We start from the raw sequence: 16,019 nt of genomic DNA, 5'->3' as shown, positions 1-16,019 counted from the left end.
CAAAACACACGAGAAACAATCACGCAACCCTTGCCGTGGCCGAGGGTCATGGAGACGTCCTTCCCACTAACAATTCACCCAGATGCCCTCCCCTCTGATGATGGCTGATGCATGGTGAGGTTACTATTTCGAGAGCGATCGTGCGGGGAGATATTGTGGCCGATGTGTTGAATGTTTGCTTCTTTTTTTTTTCTTCGAGTAGAGTTCGAGTGTGTGGCGGATCTTTGAAGGGTTCGTGGCGGAACATCACACACCCAGCGCAAAGCAGAGGCGAACCCTAAACGCTTCAGACTGTTGCTCGGTCGGTTGTAGTGGTGGTGGTGGTGGTGGTAAAGCTCTCGCCACCCTAAGCCAGACACCAAACAAGAGATTTTGCGCAGCAGATAATTAAATCCGTCCAGGCAGATTTCGAACATCTCCTACTGTAGCATAATTATGCCATTACACACCATTCGGGTACGCAGCATTCGCGTCTTCCTACTGCACGCTGCCACTACTACTGCCAGTGCCGATAACGATTGTGAATGCTTTTTTTTGCTTTGTTTTTGTTTTGCATCCATGGGAAAATTTCTCCATTATTAAATCGACCGATCCTCACTGATAACGTCGTAGGCTGGTGACCTTTGTCTGGCTTGCTCCCTCTAACTCTCTCTCTCTCTGCTGCCTTTGTGTTTATCCGCCGAGTGGTACAGTGCGGTGAACTAAAATTAGCAAGTTTCACTTGTTATCGTGTAAATATATGCCTTTTTTATGAACAGAAGGCAAACTGTTGTGCTTAATGAACGTGCAGAGGGAAAAATATTTGCCGTACAGATTCACAGACGCCGTGTGCGAAAATAGAAGGCGCAAATGACTTTGAGAGATTCAATTTTTCAACAAATCTGTACTACACATGTATACTTCCCTATTATCATGCATTATTGTCATGATCATGATCAATCGGATCGGGGTTTTATCCTCGAGATAAAAGCAAACACGTGTCTATTCACATGTTTGATCAAATAACGACAGCGTCTCCTGTCATTAGAAACGTTAGGAAGCTTCTAGGCATTGTCAACAGAGAAGATTCACCGTTTTGAAGTTTGTTGGTAAAAACCTCGCTAAGGTTAAGTATTGTTTGCTTACTGCATACCGCGAGAATTCCAACCCTGTCTCGGAAAGAGGGACGGCAGGGACGACAACGATATGGTGTTGTTTTTTTTTTTTCGAAACAACATCAGCTTGGATTGGAGTACATTACGAGTGTCAGTGTGGCGGATGGTTTACAATGTTTGCCAAAACTTTGGTCAACCTTAAGATCTTTCGGCGATCAAGTTGCTACTCGCGAGGGAGGACCGTTTCTTAAAGTCTGATTCGTTCCTTTCGTGGCCGGACGACTGCTGTCTTGTTAGGTGCAAATATTTACCCAAGAAGTCTGCCGAACTTCGCAACGTTCCCACAACACAAAGCTCGGGCTGTGCGGAATCTCTCTTTTTAATAGATTCTCCACACAAAACTCGCATTGCGGTGCGCTCAGTGCGCCGAGAATGTTTGTTCGCGAAATTTTACACGCAATACGAGCTATGATGTGCGCGACTGATGTCAACGTCCATTGTACTTCTACAATGTTTGGTAGAATAGCCTTGTGTGGCGATGAAAAAACGATCGGGTTTGAGCAGTCAATTATCACGACATCACTTTAATGAGATGTCAGACGTATGCGTTCGCTGTGTTTACTTCCGCCTGCAAGTCGCGGGAGTGTGAACGCTTTATTCTAATGGCTTGCGATTAGCACTCCCCGGGGACGTTCCCATCGTGCCGTGCTGAGCCATTCTAGCTTAATTGCATTAGCCGCTTGGTATTAGAAAGCATTAGACAAAGCTTGCCCTTTCCCGCTCTGCTCCCCGAATTGTCGATCAGCTCTCGTTGGCGGACTTGAACTGATTTATTAGCCCCGTTTGCCCACTCCCTACCCTCCCGCGGACGGTACGGCAGGTGGACAATAATTTATTGGCATATTTTCTATCATCGGCACGACCGGTATGTGCCGGCGTGTCGTCTCGCGTAATGGCGCCATTACCATGGTGCGTCCAAATTGAGGTTATGACAGGTGACCGCCGATTAATGAATTGGCTCACGTCAAGCTTTCTGTGCCGTGTCGCCGCTGCTATTCTGAAACGGGTCATCGAACGCGTTCCGAAGCCGGAGACAGCTGGAATGGCGGCGGGTTCGGGACATTATAGCTTAACTCAGCTACGCGTGTCACGCAGGAAGGGAACACACACCCGAAAAGCCTGATACGTCATGGTGCGTTGTGCGAAAGTGTCACAGCTGTACAGAGGGCACGCGCACGTGCAAATGGCCGTTGAAGCGTTTATAAATACGGTGGGCAAAACAACAATTTCTTCAATCATTTAAGCGAGAAAGCAGAGTTTGAACCGCAGAGTTTGAGTTTGGCTGCTACTTGCAAGCGGGTCACAAACGGTACCAGACGGCGGCACCGTGTCCTCCCCTATCACAAACACACACACACGTACCCAACCTAAGATGGAGAGAGGAGTGGAGGTGGCGCGCGAATATCGTCAGCCGATGATAAATAGCGAGAACGTGTTTGAGCGTACTGCAAACCTGTATGCGTATGCAAATTAGCCAGCCAGAGGGCATATGTGTGTTAGGGCTCATATGTTGTGCTTCTTCGTCTTGTGTTTTTTTCCTCTTTTTGTTCTTTCTCATCGTCACTGCCTCCTCTATGCCGCCGCAACAAAGCAACTCTCTGTAATGGCGTAAAATTAATAGCATTATTGTTCCAGTTTCATTTTCGTTTCTATTTATCCGGTTGTTTTTTTAGGTGTTTCACTTCTTAAACAGAATTAAACGTTGGAGGCGTGATGAGTGAAGTTATTGTTGTGCCACAACCGGGAAGCGTACAAAGCGTGATCCTTTTTGTAAGCACGCCGCCCTCATTAAGTAAAATAAACGCGTGCTGCAATACCGAAAGCTCGAGCTAAGTTCGCAAAAGCTCGCTTGTACCACTACCACCGTCTGTGCAAAATGAAACGGAAACCTTGTGAATTGTCAATCGACAAGCCGTTGCTCCGAGAAATGCCACGCCTTCCGGGGTTTTGTTTTCAAATAATGATGACTTCACTGTGGACAAACAGCTGAAAGCTACGTTCTCGATCGAAAGAAAAATGTGGCCATGTTTTTTTCTGTGCTCTCCAGTTGCCTCGTGGGAAAACCTTCCCTTTTGTTGCACCCAAAATATGCGATTGCATTGGTTCTTTTGGTTCGTAAAGCAAAACATTCGTCGCGAATTCTCGGTAACTACCGGTAATTAACTGCCAACCAATCACTGTTTCCACCTCGAGCCACATCGAGGAACCATGGTGACGTAGCGATCGATAATTAGTAGTGTGTGTGTGTGTGTGTTTTGCCCGACGTTCTTCCCGGAGATATTCTTACTGGCTGGTATTTATCCTTGAGAAGCCGGTCGGTTTGTTTTTTTGCCTTCTCTCGCATGCTGATCATCTCTGCTAGTAATTTGGATAGGCCGGTAATCCCTTCGGGTCTCCCGTAGTGAGCAGCGTACCGTAACCTAATCAAAGCGAATCAACGAATCGTCGGTAGGGGAAGTGTTGAAACCGGTTCCTGCGACTTGAGACACTCGCTTCCAGCTAACCGTAGTGTTATAGTCAAGTTTTTTTTTCTGTTTTCCACCCATAACGTATTCCAACCCGTAACCCGCCCCCCACTCCTGTGTGATGGTCGATCGTGTACGATTAGCTCAGGGCACTGGGGAAACGCTAAACAGACAAAAAAAATCGACTACAAACAGCATCGCGACTCGCGCGGGTCATTTGAAAGACGATCACTGTTTCGTCGGCCGGAATAATGGTGATGTGCGAAGATGATGTGAGCGTCTTGAAAGCCCTTCCCACAGGTTTGTTCTCTTCCACCCGTTTTGACCTTGACAGGGTGATACAGCTGGAGATTTGCATACACACTAACACACGGTTAGGGACATTTTTTTTACTCTCCGTTCGCCGATAATGCACAACCTGATTAATGTAACAGAATGGTTTTTTTGTTTTTTTTTTTTTTGCTTCGACCAGGTGGCCTTAATTTACTGCCAGACATATGTTCCCTCTTTCTCTCTCAGTTACACACACACACACAGTCTAAAGGGGGCACGAACCACCCCGCCGACACTGACAATTAGCGCTCAATTCGCACACTTTTTGGTGGCGGCAATCAGACGACGGAGCCAACAAGCCATCGAACGACGACGGCAACTATTGGTGGGTGCTTCCGCTAATAAAGCTTTGTAACGGCACCAATCCGGAGTGTATCATTCGGTTAACAGCCTGGTAAAGAGACGTTATTAATTTAGTAAGCAAATAAACGAAAAAGGTGATAAAATTAGGAAAAAAAGAGCAAAGAACAAAGCGCATCGAACGTGTTACAAAAAGCACCATTTGACTTGCCCGAGTGGATTGCGAAATTGTGACGGAAAAATGCAACCCCCTGCTGTCACTCAGCAACCCATCGAAGTGAATGATCGTTTGGGCACGAACGGTGTGTCATACAGTGAGACCTTCACCCTGTGGCTGTGTGCACACCATTCATGCCCGAGACACTTCCGTTATCCGTTGTGGCATTTGTCGCGATGACCGCCTAAACGGTCGTCGATTGTTCGACTGTGGGTGTCGTGGGTGGACGGTGGGTTTTTTTTTTCAATGCCTTCTGCCGGTGCACCACAACGGAAAGCATTACCATCAAAATGGGACACTGCACCAGCATGCATCGATTGTGTGTGTGTGTGTGTGCATTTTAAAATGCCCAACCTGCAGATAATTTCGGCCGCTCCCACGGGTACACCGCAGTACAGAGATCGCTTGTATTCTGTTCTGTGGTCGCTGTTGCTTTCCCATTAACCTGCCGGAACGCCTAAGGTTGGGCAGCGTGCAATTGCAGCTTGGAAGGTAAAAGGGAATAATAGAGAACACGTTAAATGACATCCCGAGGAGAGTCTATAAAACATTGACCAAACATGAATGGCCCTTTATCAATCGGTACTTCCGCTCCGATGGTAGTAATTTTCCTTTATCTGGTTGTTTTCTTTTGCACCACACTGTTCACCGCCGTGGGATGGGCCGTGGGTGCGTGCGCGAGTAAAACGTTCCCCTCCTATTAGGCATGATATCGCTGCCGCAACCTAGACCCTGCAGGAAGGTTACTGCTTTCGCGTATGAGGGCACCCCAAACAGCGGCAGAGCCCTCAGACACAGAAGCCTTCAAAAACAATGGATGGAAAAGTACCAGCAGCATGATGATGATTTGTTTTGGTCGGTGACAATGATTTTCGATCGTTTTGCCTACGAAAAACGACAAACGGGATGATTCGCTATGTACGTGCCACAATTGCATAAGCCGGAGTGACGCGCCCTCGCGCCCGCCATTTGCCGCCCCTTGGGCACAATAGAGTTGTCACGTTGTTCTTTAAGGCACGACGACGCCGTTCGTTGCTTTTAAAATATTCCACAAATTTGGAAATGTCCAAGGTTCAAAGGCACACAAATCATAGGCAACACCCACCCACCCTGTATGCGGGAGGGGTGGCTTCTGTCACCGGCTAACCTTTCTGTCCAGGGCTTGTTACAGCGTGATCACAATGCGCTCAATTGTTTCCTGTGCCCCCGCGAATGGCAGACCTTTCGGGGTAGATTTTGGGGCATTTTTTCAAGGTTATAGCGTCTAAATTGTTTGTTAGATTTTGGGATTGTAAATCATTGCACAAAACACGGGCACCTTGTACTAATCAAATTGTTTCGTTTCTTTTTTTTTTCGTTCCACTCACTCCTCCTCCTTTTCTGCAGGTGATGGATGTGTGGAGAAACCGCTCGCCACACTGTGGCGTAACTACACGCAGAACAGCAAACCGGACGTGATGATGAAGCTGTGTCTGTGCCCGTCCGGGCTGAAGGCGACCACCCGGCAGCACGGTCTGACCGAGTACTGGTCGCACCGGATCACCTACTGCAGCTCGCCAAAGAACTATCCGCGCGTGTTCTGCTGGATCTACCGGCACGAGGGCCGCAAGCTGAAGCACGAGTTCCGCTGCCACGCGGTCATCTGTTCCAAAGAATCCGTTGCGCTGGAGATTAGCACCATCCTGAAGGTAAGGCGACCGCAAACGGAAGCACTCGTAACGTTTCGGGCACTAACACGTTTCAATTTTTCTTGCAGGAAAACCTAGCCAAAGCCCTGCGAGAGTTTAAGCGCGACAAGCTGAACCGGCAGAACGCGCGCCTCAGCCTGGCGAACAGCGTGTACGACAATCCGAGCATGCCGCGCCGGAAGATCATGCTGAGTGTCGGCGCGAACAACTACCGGCCACCGCTCGAGCGCTCCAAGTCCGCCCCGAAGCTGATGGCCATCGAGGAGATGATCGGCGAGGAGGACGAGGAGGAGGAGGAGGAGGAGGGGGAGGGGGAGGGCGGCGGGGCCCGCGCTCTGAAGGTGGGATCGTCGACGGCGGCTGGCAGCACGGCGCTGGAAGCCTGCTGCCGGGAGGACGCCCTGTTCCCCTCGACCACGCTCGGCCGGCGGCGCTGCCGGCGGGGCCACTCGATCAGACGGTCCCGGTTGCGGAACTCGTTCAAGACGCCCAAGGACGTGGAGGCGCGGGCACCGCGCAAGAACGAAAACATCGTGCACATCAGCCCGATGAACAAGTCGGTCGACTCCATCCTGGACACCATTAGCCAGGAGGAGGGCGACGAAGAGGAGAAGGAGGAGGAGGAAGGGGAGGAGGAGCGAACGAACGGGGGCGAGACGGCACCGGAGACGGGTGGCTCGCAGCCGCCGGACGCGGCGGCCAAGCTGGGCAAAGCGTCCAAGCTGTCGCACCACTCCGACTCGTCCGAGGATGACTTCGAAGCGTTCATGGCGCACTACAACTACAACTCGAGCGAGCCGCTCTCGACGGAACTGATCTCGTACTTCGACATGAAGCTTAACCCCACCGCCGTGTGCAGCATGCACGATCTGAGCCAGCACCATCACGGCAGCCTGCCGGTAACGCTCGAGGACACCCAGCGGCTAGCGCTCAGCCTGGACGACCTGGACCACTACTCGCTGCCGGCCGGGGTTGGCGAGGCGGACGACGCAGCGCTGGCCGGGCTGCGCACCCGCGAGCTGAAGGACCGCGAGGACGAGCTCGACCGGGACGAGGTGTTCTTCAACCAGGACGAGGTGCTGGAGATGCTGCGCACGGCGGCAGAGTCGGCCGCGTCCGCTTCCACCGCCCAGCGCCGGCTATCCGACGACCGGCTGCTGCGCCATTCCGGCTGCCTGCACGGGGAGGACGATACGGCCCCCCCGTCGCTGCTGTGCGTGACGAGCAAGCTGCAGGCGGCCAACGGTGGGGCGGCGCACCATCCCGACAGTGACGAGGGTTCCATATCGAGCGGGTGCGAAACGTCCAGCACGGTCACGACCAACACGGACGACTCCGGTGCAAGCGGCCCCGGCGGGCGAACCGGTGCAGTGGCTGCCGCTGTCCTCGGCAAGCCCGGCTCGGTGCTGGAGCGCGTGCGCAGCTTTGAGCAGCTGGCCGAAAACCAGGTAATTCACGTGCCGCTCGGCGAGCGCACCGGCCATCAAGGGCAGCCGGACTCGGGCAGCTGTGCCGGCTCGCCGGAACTGATCTTCAAGCGCAGCATCACCTTCCCCGCGCCCGGCGTCAAGTCGAGCTTTCTGATGCCCATGACGACCGGCGGCAGTGCCGCGCAGCCGACCGGACCGAGGACCACCGAACCCATCGATTCGCCGCTCGACTCGTTGAACGGGTCGCTCGTTGAGGCACCGGCACGAAGGGAGGAGGTGGTGGAGGAGAAAGCACACCACCACCACCACCACCACCACCAACAACAACCGACCAAACCGAAGGTGCGCCAGATGCGCCTCAAGTCGACGGTGGCCGCCGTCAACACCGAGCTGATCAATCATCTGCAGGCGATCGATTCGGACTCCGAGTTTAGCGACGAGTCCGGGTACGTCGAGTTTCAGGACAATCAGCCGTCGATCAAATCGGTGACGGCTTGATGCCACGTGCACCAACCGGACGATGTTTGTTAGGGCTGTGCGTGGCGGAGGAGGGCAATAGAGTTTACAGCGCTTTTCTAAGATTTACTGCAGCGGCAATCACTGTGAAGTTTGTGTGTAGAACTTGACTTTGTTAGATTTGCAACCCCCTCGTGAGGAGGAGTAGGAAGAGGAGTAGTATTTTTACAACCCAATACCTTCTTAGCTAGACATAGGTGGCTACCGTTAATGTTACTCGTACACTAGCGTAATGCACTGAAGCAGCTGTACGATCCTCGCGCTTGAGGTCAACCAGAAAGCGTCCGTCGCTAATTAGTACATTGCAGTGAAAGGTCGAATGGTTAGTTAGTTTCCTTCTTTCCTCGTTTTGTTAAGCCTTAAACTTTGCTACATTGTTGTGCAGTGTGACGAAGAAGCAGAGCTGTGTCCGATTGAGGACATGATAGGTGGGGGTGCAACTGTGCAAAAGGGGTGAGGGTGTAGTACACTCCCTGCAGCTCATTTGCTCGCTGCTTTGTTGTTAAACATTTAGCTTTACACACAAGGGTTAGCCGATTAGCTTAGCCGATAGTGCAGTGGCGAGTTGCGAACGTAACCGCGGCTGAGCGATTTGGTTTGTCCAGGTTTCCAAATCGCCCGGTCAAAAGAACGGGACGATTCAATCAGATACCAAATAACTTATTTTATAATCAACAATAACACATAGCAAACACCTATAGAGAGCACAGGATTGCGCTTAGTCCTTATGTGCGCAAAAATGCAACTCCAGGCCGACAAGGCGGGTAGTATTGTCGTGCACTAATCGAATGCAGAGAAGCATCCAATGCCTGAATGATGATATTATCGATAATCACACGCATCCCCAATTTATAAACAAGACCTGCGACGTTGCTAAGGACAGTATGGTGATCAACTCCTCCGAACATTGATCTAATCACTTCCCCCACCAGTTGAGGATTGTTGGGCCGCCATGTGCCGCCCAACACGCTAGAAAAATCTAGTGTCTAGACTGCATCCACTGCTACGCACCATTGGTAGTAACCGCCCGTTGGTAGGTGGTGGCTACTACCACGGCACGGCTCTGAACATAATCTAAAACAGCGCATACTGGGGAACACTTGGGAACACTTACAACAGATAGTTAACCGCGGGAGCAAAGATAAGTAGCAGTAGTAGCGATAGCAGTAGCAGTAGTGATAATAATATTGTACTAAAAATAGACATCTACATGTGGGGAAGTCGATGTGACACGTGATGGACATTGTACAGGGTGGGCTTGTGCACACCGGGTGCTGCTAAATGGAAGCTGGAAAACCAAGACATTAGACTATATACAATTAAGCCAGTGGAATTGTTGTTTATCTTTCTCCCGCCTCCTCTCTCCTGCTCCACTACACGCTACGGGGGGAGGGGGTGTGATCATGGTTAAGGATCAGGGGCAGGGAAAGAGTATATTTATTGATAACCCGTCACGTTCGGAAACGTTATTCTTCCTTTGGATTTGTCACAAGTTTCTATGAAAAATAAAACTTTCAACTAAAGTGTGAACGCGTTGGTATATCATTGGACGAAAGAAAACAGTTGATAAACAATGGTAAAGGTATGACCTGCTGGAGCTGGCCAGGGATGTAATAATCGATATTAGAAAATATTTTTGCATCAATATAGCTTCAAATTTTATTGCATTCAGTTGAAATCATAGTCCAACTTCTCTGAACTTTTTTTTATTTTCCTTTTTGTTAACCCGTTCACAAACTGCATACTTGTAGTTGTTGGTACAGTTAGGCGGCGCTCTGGCGACAATCGAACAAGACAAACAAACACCACTCTGTTCGAATGGCGCTCTGTTTCGATGTCTTATGGACCTGTCAGTATGCACTGCAATACGCCTATCATTCTGTCTTGAGAAGCATGAAACATTTTCATAATTTTAATGAATATACATCTACAGGGAGAAGGTTAAAAAAATAATTTATTGGTAATTCACATCAATAAAAATATAAAAATCATTCAAATTTCATATTGAAAAATGTAAACAAACGTCCATGCCAAAACACATACAGTGCACACACATGCATAATGTACACGTAATCATTGATAATCGACTATCGCAAGAAGTTTTACGACTGGTACAGGAAGGGGTGATGACGAAGGCGGCCCTGGTTGCAGCCAGGATATGCAGTGCGGAACGAGTTGCTGGGAAATGCTCTGCTGCCTGATGAGGCTAGCGGGACAATACGGTCGCCGCCGGGGAGATTTCCTAAAACGTCGTAGCAGCGCTTGCGGTAGTAGGGTAGCGCGGTCGCAGCAGGGGCGCCGCATTTGCGATAAAATGCCACTGGACAAAGATCTATGGCCGAAGCGAGTCACTACACCGATATTCCCGCAATGGAATATGCGCGTGTCGGTACCACACCTCCGGGTGGTTATTTATGCATTCCCACGATTTTTTGATCGTATCTCATAGATTTTTGGTTCGTTCCCATAAATTATTGGTATTTTCCGATTGGATATCAATACAATTGGACCAAAAAATATGGGAAACGGCCAAAAAATCGTGAGAACGCACCAAAAAAATATGGGAACCCACCAAAAATTGATGGGAACCAACCAATAAATCGTGGGAAACCCTGTAAGTAAAAAGGAGGAGACGTTGTGGGCAGCCGTGCCGACCGTTGGATTTGCCGTGGTAGTTGCGCTATAAGCGGTCAATGTCCTGAGGACGACAGTGTGTCACGCAAACTTTTTTGTCGCAAAGACTTTTGCGATTTTCGCTAAAAGTTCTGCGATTTTCGCAAAAACTTCTGCGATTTTCGCAAAAACTTCTGCGATTTTCGCAAAAACTTCTGCGATTTTCGCAAAAACTTCTGCGATTTTCGCAAAAACTTTTGCGATTTTCGCAAACACTTCTGCGATTTTCGCAAAAACTTCTGCGATTTTCGCAAACACTTCTGCGATTTTCGCAAAATCTTCTACGATTTTCGCAAAAACTTCTGCGATTTTCGCAAACACTTCTGCGATTTTCGCAAAATCTTCTGCGATTTTCGCAAAAACTTCTGCGATTTTTACAAAAACTTATGCGATTTTCGCAAAATTTTCTGCGATTTTCGCAAAAACTTCTGCGATTTTCGCAAAAAACTTCTGCGATTTTCGCAAAAAATTCTGCGATTTTCGCAAAAACTTCTGCGATTTTCGCAAAAACTTCTGCGATTTTCGCAAAAACTTCTGCGATTTTCGCAAAAACTTCTGCGATTTGCGCAAAAACTTCTGCGATTTTCGCAAAAACTTCTGCGATTTTCGCAAAAAGTTTTGCGATTTTCGCAAAAACTTCTGCGATTTTTGCAAAATGGTTTGCGATTTTCGCAAAAACTTCTGCGATTTTCGCAAAAACTTCTGCGATTTTCGCAAAAACTTCTGCGATTTTCGCAAAAACTTCTGCGATTTTCGCAAAAACTTCTGCGATTTTCGCAAAAACTTCTGCGATTTTCGCAAAAACTTCTGCGATTTTCACAAAAACTTCTGCGATTTTCGCACAAACTTCTGCGATTTTCGCAAAAACTTCTGCGATTTTCGCAAAAACTTCTGCGATTTTTGCAAAAACTTCTGCGATTTCGCAAAAACTTCTGCGATTTTCGCAAAAACTTCTGAGATTTTCGCAAAATCTTCTGCGATTTTCGCAAAAACTTCTGCGATTTTTACAAAAACTTCTGCGATTTTTACAAAAACTTCTGCGATTTTCGCAAAATTTTCTGCGATTTTCGCAAACACTTCTGCGATTTTCGCAAAAACTTCTGCGATTTTCGCAAAAACTTCTGCGATTTTCCCAAAAACTTCTGCGATTTTCGCAAAACATTCTGCGATTTTCGCAAACAGTTTTGCGATTTTCGCAAAAAATTTTGCTATTTTCGCAAAAACTTCTGCAATTTTCGCAAAAACTTCTGCGATTTTCGCAAAAACTTCTGCGATTTTCGCAAAAACTTCTGCGATTTTCGCAAAACTTCTGCGATTTTCGCAAAAACTTCTGCGATTTTTGCAAAAACTTCTGCGAGTTTCGCAAAAACTTTTGCTATTTTCGCAAAAACTTCTGCGATTTTCGCAAAAACTTCTGCGATTTTCGCAAAAACTTCTGCGATTTTCGCAAAAACTTTTGCGATTTTCGCAGAAACTTCTGCGATTTTAGCAAAAACTTTTGCAATTTTCGCAAACATTTCTGCGATTTTCGCAAACACTTCTGCGATTTTCGCAAAAACTTCTGCGATTTTCGCAAAAACTTCTGCGATTTTCGCAAAAACTTCTGCGATTTTCGCAAAAACTTCTGCGATTTTCGCAAAAACTTCTGCGATTTTCGCAAAAACTTTTGCGATTTTCGCAGAAACTTCTGCGATTTTAGCAAAAACTTTTGCAATTTTCGCAAACATTTCTGCGATTTTCGCAAAAGTTTCTGCGATTTTCGCAAAAACTTCTGCGATTTTCGCAAACACTTCTGCGATTTTCGCAAAAATTCTGCGATTTTCGCAAAAACTTCTGCGATTTTCGCAAAAACTTTTGCGATTTTCGCAGAAACTTCTGCGTTTAGCAAAAACTTTTGCAATTTTCGCAAACAGTTTTGCAATTTTCGCAAAAACTTCTGCGATTTTCGCAAAAACTTCTGCGATTTTCGCAAAAACTTTTGCGATTCTCGCAAAAACTTCTGCGATTTTCGCAAAAACTTTTGCGATTTTCGCAAAAACTTCTGCGATTTTCGCAAACACTTCTGCGAATTTCGCAAAAACTTCTGCGATTTTCGCAAACACTTCTGCGATTTTCGCAAAAACTTCTGCGATTTTCGCAAAAACTTCTGCGATTTTCGCAAACATTTCTGCGATTTTCGCAAAAACTTCTGCGATTTTCGCAAAAACTTCTGCGATTTTCGCAAACATTTCTGCGATTTTCGCAAACACTTCTGCGATTTTCGCAAAAAGTTTTGCGATTATCGCAAAAACTTCTGCGAATTTCGCAAAAACTTCTGCGATTTTCGCAAAAACTTCTGCGATTTTCGCAAAAAGTTTTGCGATTTTCGCAAAAACTTTTGCGATTTTCGCAAACACTTCTGCGATTTTCGCGAAAACTTCTGCGATTTTCGCAAACATTTCTGCGATTTTCGCAAACACTTCTGCGATTTTCGCAAAAACTTCTGCGATTTTCGCAAAATCTTCTGCAATTTTCGCAAACACTTCTGCGATTTTCGCAAAAACTTCTGCGATTTTCGCAAAAACTTTTGCGATTTTCGCAAAAGTTTCTGCGATTTTTGCAAAAACTTCTGCGATTTTCGCAAAAAATTCTTCGATTTTCGCAAAAAATTCTGCGATTTTTGCAAAAGTTTCTTCGATTTTCGAAAAAACTTCTGCGATTTTCGCAAAATCTTCTGCAATTTTCGCAAACACTTCTGCGATTTTCGCAAAAACTTCTGCGATTTTCGCAAAACTTCTGCGATTTTCGCAAAAACTTTTGCGATTTTCGCAAAAGTTTCTGCGATTTTCGCAAAAACTTCTGCGATTTTCGCAAAAACTTCTGCGATTTTCGCAAAAACTTCTGCGATTTTCGCAAAAACTTCTGCGATTTTCGCAAAAACTTCTGCGATTTTCGCAAAAACTTTTGCGATTTTCGCAAACACTTCTGCGATTTTCGCAAACACTTCTGCGATTTTCGCAAAAACTTCTGCGATTTTCGCAAACACTTCTGCGATTTTCGCAAAAACTTCTGCGATTTTCGCAAAACACTTCTGCGATTCTCGCACAAAAACTTCTGCGATTTTCGCAAAAACTTTTGCGATTTTCGCAAAAACTTCTGCGATTTTCGCAAACACTTCTGCGATTTTCGCAAAACTTCTGCGATTTTCGCAACAAAAACTTCTGCGATTTTTGCAAAAACTTCTGCGATTTTCACAGAACCTTTTGCGATTTTCGCAGAAACTTTTGCGATTTTCGCAAACAGTTTTGCGATTTTCGCAAAAACTTTTGCGATTTTCGCAAAAACTTCTGCGATTTTCGCAAAAACTTTTGCGATTTTCGCAAACACTTCTGCGATTTTCGCAAAAACTACTGCGATTTTCGCAAAAACTTCTGCGATATTCGCAAAAAGTTCTGCAATTTTCGCAAACAGTTTTGCGATTTTCGCAAACACTTCTGCGAAAATTTTTGCAAAAGTTTCTGCGATTTTCGCAAAAACTTCTGCGATTTTCGCAAAAACTTCTGCGATTTTCGCAAAAACTTCTGCGATTTTCGCAAAAACTTCTGCGATTTTCGCAAAAACTTCTGCGATTTTCGCAGAAAACTTTTGCGATTTTCGCAAAAACTTTTGCGATTTTCGCAAAAACTTCTGCGATTTTCGCAAAAACTTTTGCGATTTTCGCAAAAACTTTTGCGATTTTCGCAAAAAGTTCTGCGATTTTCGCAAAAACTTCTGCGATTTTCGCAAAAACTTCTGCGATTTTCGCAAAAACTTTTGCGATTTTCGCAAAAACTTCTGCGATTTTCGCAAAAAGTTCTGCGATTTTCGCAAAAAGTTTTGCGATTATCGCAAAAACTTCTGCGATTTTCGCAAAAAATTTTGCGATTTTCGCAAAAACTTCTGCGATTTTCGCAAAAACTTCTGCGATTTTCGCAAAAACTTCTGCGATTTTCGCAAAAACTTCTGCGATTTTCGCAAAAAGTTTTGCGATTTTCGCAAAAACTTCTGCGATTTTCGCAAACACTTCTGCGATTTTCGCAAAAGTTTCTGCGATTTTCGCAAAAAATTCTGCGATTTTCGCAAAAACTTTTGCGATTTTCGCAAAAACTTTTGCGATTTTCGCAAAAACTTCTGCGATTTTCGCAAAAACTTCTGCGATTTCGCAAACACTTCTGCGATTTTCGCAAAACTTCTGCGATTTTCGCAAAAACTTCTGCGATTTTCGCAAAAACTTCTGCGATTTTCGCAAACACTTCTGCGATTTTCGCAAAAACTTCTGCGATTTTCGCAAAAACTTCTGCGATTTTCGCAAAAAATTCTGCGATTTCGCAAACACTTCTGCGATTTCGCAAAAATTCTGCAAATTCGCAAAAACTTCTGCGATTTCGCAAAAAGTTTTGCGATTTTCGCAAAAACTTCTGCGATTTTCGCAAAAACTTTTGCGATTTTCGCAAAAACTTTTGCGATTTTCGCAAAAACTTCTGCGATTTTCGCAGAAACTTTTGCGATTTTCGCAAAAACTTTTGCGATTTCGCAAAATGTTCTGCGATTTTCGCAAAAACTTCTGCGATTTTCGCAAAAACTTCTGCGATTTTCGCAAAAATTCTGCGATTTTCGCAGAAACTTTTGCGATTTTCGCAAAAACTTTTGCGATTTCGCAAAATGTTCTGCGATTTCGCAAAACTTCTGCGATTTCGCAAAAACTTCTGCGATTTTCGCAAAACTTCTGCGATTTTCGCAAAAACTTCTGCGATTTTCGCAAAAACTTTGCGATTTTCGCAAAAACTTTTGCGATTTTCGCAAAAACTTCTGCAATTTTCGCAAAAAATTCTGCGATTTTCGCAAAAACTTCTGCGATTTTCGCAAAAACTTCTGCGATTTTCGCAAAAACTTCTGCGATTTTCGCAAACACTTCTGCGATTTTCGCAAAAACTTCTGCGATTTTCGCAAAAACTTCTGCGATTTTCGCAAAAAATTCTGCGATTTTCGCAAACACTTCTGCGATTTTCGCAAAAAATTCTGCAAATTCGCAAACACTTCTGCGATTTTCGCAAAAAGTTTTGCGATTTTCGCAAAAACTTCTGCGATTTTCGCAAAAACTTTTGCGATTTTCGCAAAAACTTTGCGATTTTCGCAAAAACTTCTGCGATTTTCGCAGAAACTTTGCGATTTTCGCAAAAACTTTTGCGATTTCGCAAATGTTCTGCGATTTTCGCAAAAACTTT

General features: G+C 45.9%; 1 protein-coding gene across 3 annotated transcripts in view; it reads left to right on the top strand.

Annotated features, from left to right (window-relative positions):
- Positions 1-9,626, top strand: part of LOC121601958 — a 64,000-nt gene extending 54,374 nt beyond the window's left edge. For all 3 annotated transcript variants that reach the window (XM_041930764.1, XM_041930760.1, XM_041930768.1), the window contains exons 3-4: positions 5,856-6,157; positions 6,226-9,626. In XM_041930764.1, coding sequence (XP_041786698.1) covers positions 5,856-6,157; positions 6,226-8,085 — 2,162 coding nt within the window. In that variant the 3' untranslated portion in view covers positions 8,086-9,626. The remainder of the gene's footprint in view (positions 1-5,855; positions 6,158-6,225) is intronic.
- The last annotated feature ends 6,393 nt before the right edge of the window (positions 9,627-16,019 follow it).

Source organism: Anopheles merus, chromosome 2R (assembly GCF_017562075.2).
Source record: "Anopheles merus strain MAF chromosome 2R, AmerM5.1, whole genome shotgun sequence".
NCBI classification, from domain to species: Eukaryota; Metazoa; Arthropoda; class Insecta; order Diptera; family Culicidae; genus Anopheles; species Anopheles merus.
The sequence above is the reverse complement of the archived record's forward strand: the minus strand, read 5'-3'. Positions and strand labels throughout refer to the sequence as shown.